The sequence below is a fragment of the Bison bison genome, unplaced genomic scaffold (assembly GCF_000754665.1).
Source record: "Bison bison bison isolate TAMUID 2011002044 unplaced genomic scaffold, Bison_UMD1.0 scf7180017864280, whole genome shotgun sequence".
NCBI classification, from domain to species: domain Eukaryota; kingdom Metazoa; phylum Chordata; class Mammalia; order Artiodactyla; family Bovidae; genus Bison; species Bison bison.
Genome location: NW_011494852.1, coordinates 2,995,904 through 3,000,401, shown reverse-complemented (window position 1 = coordinate 3,000,401; position 4,498 = coordinate 2,995,904). Strand labels below are relative to the sequence as shown.

The window sequence follows — 4,498 nt, the reverse complement described above, 5'->3', positions numbered from 1 at the left end:
GCGCAGCCACCGCTCCTTGGATGTGGGGTTGCTCCTCCCAGCCGCCGCCCCTGGCCTCGGGTGTGGGGTAGCTCCTCCCAGCCACCGCCCCTGGCCTCGGACGTGGGGTAGCTCCTCTTGGCTGCTCCTGCGCTGTCGCAGCCTGGCACTCTTGGCCATCACCCCTGACCTCGGACGCGGGGTAGCTCCTCCCGGCTGCCCCCCGACCTTGGATGTGGGGTAGCTCCTCTCGGCCATTCCTGCGCCGTCCCAGCCTGGCACTCTTGGCCACTGCCCCTGACCTCGGACGTGGGGTAGCTCCTCTCGGCCATTCCTGCATTGTGGCAGCCTGGCACTCTCAGCCACTGCCCTTGACCTCGGACGTGGGGTAGCTCCTCTTGGCCATTCCTGCGCCGTCGCAGCCTGGCACTCTCAGCCGCTGCCCCTGACCTCGGACGTGGGGTAGCTCCTCTTGGCCATTCCTGCGCCGTCGCAGCCTGGCACTCTCAGCCGCTGCCCCTGACCTCAGACGTGGGGTACTCCTCTTGGCCGCTGCCCCTCAGGCATGGGGTCCTCCCGGCTTCTGCCCCTGACCTCGGACGTGGAGTAGCTCCCCTCGGCTGCTCCTGCGCTGTCACAACCTGGCACTCTCGGCCGTCGCCCCTGACCTCGGACGCTGGGTAGTTCCTCCCTGCTGCCGCCCCTCACCTCGGACGTGGGGTAACTCCTCTTGGCTGCTGCCCCTCAGGCATGGGGTCCTCCCGGGTTCTACCCCTGACCTCGGAAGTGGGGTAGCTCCTCTCAGTCGCGCTATGTGCGCCAGTTGCAGCCGCCCACGCTATGTGCCACACAAACTTGTCCACAGTCCCAGGTTTATCCTCGTTCTGTCTGACCCTGGTCCCCATGCTCTCAATGACCACTTCTCCTCACCATCTCCCAAGATCTCCTGCCTCACATCGTTCCCACAGCACACACACACTGGGCACACTGAGCAAAGCTGCAGTTATTTTATTAGAGTCAGCCTGACAGAGACCATATTATGTGAAACAGGTGTCTGGATTCCAGCTTTCGTTGAGAAGGAGAATAAAGGCAGGTAGATCAAGCGCCGACCAGGCATCCCTGGCAAAGATTATCTCGCCAAAGATGTCACACTGAGAATTAATCCTAAAACAGTATCCACCACTGAGGACAGTACATAGCCACTGCAATCCTCACTCAAGATGATGGAAATCTAGGAGGGAGGAGAAGGAGGAAAGACAGGACCTGAGCCCACAGCTTGGCTATTCTGTCTCCCCAGGATCACCTGACGCCTTACCCTCAGAGATTCAGCCCCATCCCCAGCAAGGACCTCTGCCCACAGACCCACTACTGGAGAGGGGGCTGCCAGCAGGCACCAGGGGGAGAATGGCTCCCTAATAGCCCAGGAACAGGTGTCAGGAGGGAGACAGAGTCACCAACCATGCCAGGGAGGGGAGGAGATAACAAGGGTCAGCAGGGCACAGCAGGGGCTGGTTCTGAGGAGGAGCAAGGTGCTAGAGTCTGGGTTTGGGTCACACCTCCAGCACCTGATCCTCTTCTGTCAGGTGTGCTGGGTGGACGGACTGTGCAGGCAGGTGTCGTAAACAACCCCATGTGCCCTGTGTGCTCATGTTAGTGTATGAAACTCTGTTCCTGGAAAACCTCTCATTTTAAAAAATCAACAACTTGAGGAAAATATGCTGAGATAGACTATTTAAAATCTCCAATACTTATGAAAAGAACAAAGAGGGGAAAAAAGAATACTTCAGGAGATACATTGCTAGCTCAGGTGAGCAGCCACAAAGACCTAGAAGTCTCCTCAGTAGTTTCAGGCACCAAAATACCACAGTGGAAAATCAGGCTTGTAGGCACTGAGACCATCTCGGTGGAAATGGGGTTCTGAGCCAGAGCAATGGCCATCAGAGTGGGGAAAAGATGAAGGGAAGTGGAGATAAGTCATAAACCTTACAAACCTAGAGAATCTCATCCTGGAAAGAGACTCTTACTGTAGGGGATCCTTTACAATATTCCTAAAAGGAAGCTGATATTACTCCTTCAGATGTGGGAGCTGAATGCTTCCTTTCCTGTCAAGAATAAAATTCTACTCCTCCAATGCTAGCTCCTCACACTGAGGAAAAAAACATGAGTTAACATACTTGGTGCCAGTCCCCTATTGTGTGCAAGCTGACTGGCATAACACAGGCATATTCAGTAGCAGAAGAGGCTGGACATGCAGGTGGACTGTCCTTGCATATTACAGGTGCTGCAGGGTGGAGCAAAGGTTTATGTGCTTCTTTGTTTATAGCTCTTGTCTGCCACATATCCCATGACTGCATGATCTATTACCATGTGGCATAGTGCACTATGCATGTTAGTGGGCAGGGCAGGGTAGGGGTGAGGGGAGTAAATTACCATGCTTTTTATATTCAACAGTTTGTCATCAAATCCCGCCTCATTGAAGCAATCCTGGATTCTTCCTATAGCTTCATTTTCTGCATCAGTAGCACTGACCAAACTGAGCGTTGAGTTCAACAATGTTTTGCTTCCAAGGGCCATTGAGCTAAACGCTGCACTAAACATAGGGCAGGCTTTGGCTGAAGGCACAGACAGAAAACACTTCATCAAAAGAATAACCGGAGTAGGAGGTTCCTGTTTCCCACCACTTGATAGGAACTCACACATCCAAAGCTTCCAGACTCACTTCCCAAAGCTTCCAGACCCGCCCTCACCCAGGACTGCTTACATCCCAGACAGAAAACCTTCCCTATGAGGCACTCCCAGCAGAGGGAGCAGCAAGAGGGGCGAGGTCTGGAGACTCCTCTGCCCTTGCCCACCATCCCCAGGCATATCAGCCAGCTTCCACCCTTCCAGTGAGCACCACTACACCCAACAAACTATCCCCTACGGTGTGCACAGCTAATGACCCTTCCAACTCCACACCACCCCCTCCCTTCAAAGACTTAAAGCCTCAAGAAGTTTGTGCAGGACTCCTGGGTACCATCAGACAGCTGCCCTCAGAATCTGCCCCGAGAAGCAGCTTGGACAGGACTGGGAAGGATGCAGTGAGAAGGAACTGGGCAAGGATCTGGACCCTCCTTCCTACCCTCATGCGTCTCAAAGGTCAGCTCTCTGGTCACCAGCAAGGCCAGCACAAGCAGTGCTCCCTTCATCATGGTGGTGGCTGGAGTACTCTGCTAAGGGCAGGGTTTCTGTCACTTTATAAACAACTAGCTCCCTGAGCCCAGCCTATGCCCCTCCCAGGAGGAAGGGGCCTTGGCAAGGCTCCTGGCACAGGTGGCTCCCTAGGCCCTTGGGGTGTTTATGGTGGAAGCCCTTCCTACTCTGAGAGCAGAGCTCCTGGAGAAGATGTGGTAGCATCTTTGCCAAAGATCAAGTGGAGCTAACATTTCGAAGTGACTCCATTTGGAGCCAAGTGCGTTGATGTCCCAGCCCCAACCATCACCAGTTTTCCTGGTCATCCTTCCCCCAGCCCATCCTGGTTCCCAGGGGCAGCACTCTCCCAAACTGAGCAGTTGGAATCACAAGAGGGTCAAGGACAGGTCTACACCACTGTTGGGCAGAAAAAAGGTAATCCAGAATCCTTCCTTTTCCCCCCAAGTCCTGGAGATAAGAATGAAGAGCTGGGCCTTCCTGCAGCCTCTAAATATCTTAACAGCTTCAGTCTCTACACTGGGCCCTGAGTACTGATAGACAGTACCAGTACTGGAGCCTTGGGCTCCAAATCATTCCAACCTGGGAACTCATAACCTGAAGACATGTGGGTTTTCCCAGGTGCTGGTAATTCTGTAATATTGGATAACTCTACCAGCTTTCCTCTGGGCACTAAGAGAGCAAGTCCTGGCACGTTCTGGACCTCTAGTGGCTCCAGCTTTGCCCCTTCTCCTGGGTGTCCCACCCTCTTCCATCTGTGAACCTGGTCTCAAGAGGTGTTTGGATGGCAGTCTATCCAGGAACATCAGTGAGCAGCTGTGGGGTGCGGTTTGTCTCCTGTATCTGAGACTCTATGAGATTCACAGCCCTACAGGACACAGGGGATGGGAGCTCTAAGGCCCAGACTGCTGGGTCCACCAGAGGTGGAACTGCACATGTGAAAACCCTCAAGAGCCAAACTCAACCTTCCAGGCTAGGAAAGCAGTTTGTTGGTACAAACAAAATGAGATTGACCTTGAAAACTCTTGAAGGAAGTCTGAGAAGCTCCCAATGGCGAAACTGGCAACAGTTAGACAGACAAAATAAATCAGAGTATTAGACGCTAACCCAAAGTATAAATTAATACCTGTGAGTTCAACTGATATGAAGAAATGATTAAATAAATAAATAGGGATTTCCCTAGATGCCCTCCTGTGCAAAGAAAGCTGGTTCAATCCCCGGTTAGGGAACTAAGATCCCACATGCCCTGGGGCAACTAGAAGCATCCCACTGCAACTAGAAAGCCTGTGCTCTGCAAAGAAAAAAATCCACAAGTCGCAACCAAGACCTA

The 4,498-nt window shown here is 53.2% G+C and overlaps 1 protein-coding gene across 1 annotated transcript; it reads right to left on the bottom strand.

The window, feature by feature from the left end:
- Positions 1 to 1,039: 1,039 nt before the first annotated feature.
- Positions 1,040 to 3,170, bottom strand: LOC104995215 (androgen-binding protein homolog). Its single transcript, XM_010848960.1, has 3 exons — positions 3,101 to 3,170; positions 2,410 to 2,585; positions 1,040 to 1,210 (listed from the first exon to the last, which is right to left on the bottom strand). The coding sequence occupies exons 1-3, from the start codon at positions 3,168 to 3,170 to the stop codon at positions 1,109 to 1,111; spliced, it is 348 nt and encodes a 115-aa protein (XP_010847262.1). The 3' UTR covers positions 1,040 to 1,108.
- Between the last annotated feature and the right edge of the window lie 1,328 nt (positions 3,171 to 4,498).

Bases quoted from the DNA above. Each gene is read 5' to 3' on its own strand.
- LOC104995215 (XM_010848960.1), bottom strand. From the start codon at position 3,170: ATGATGAAGGGAGCACTGCTTGTGCTGGCCTTGCTGGTGACCAGAGAG. The intron at 2,586-3,100 runs GTAGGAAGGAGG...CTTCAGCCAAAG, and splicing joins GACCTTTGAGACGCATGAGG to CCTGCCCTATGTTTAGTGCA. The intron at 1,211-2,409 runs GTAATTTACTCC...CCTCCCTCCTAG, and splicing joins TGTTGAATATAAAAAGCATG to ATTTCCATCATCTTGAGTGA.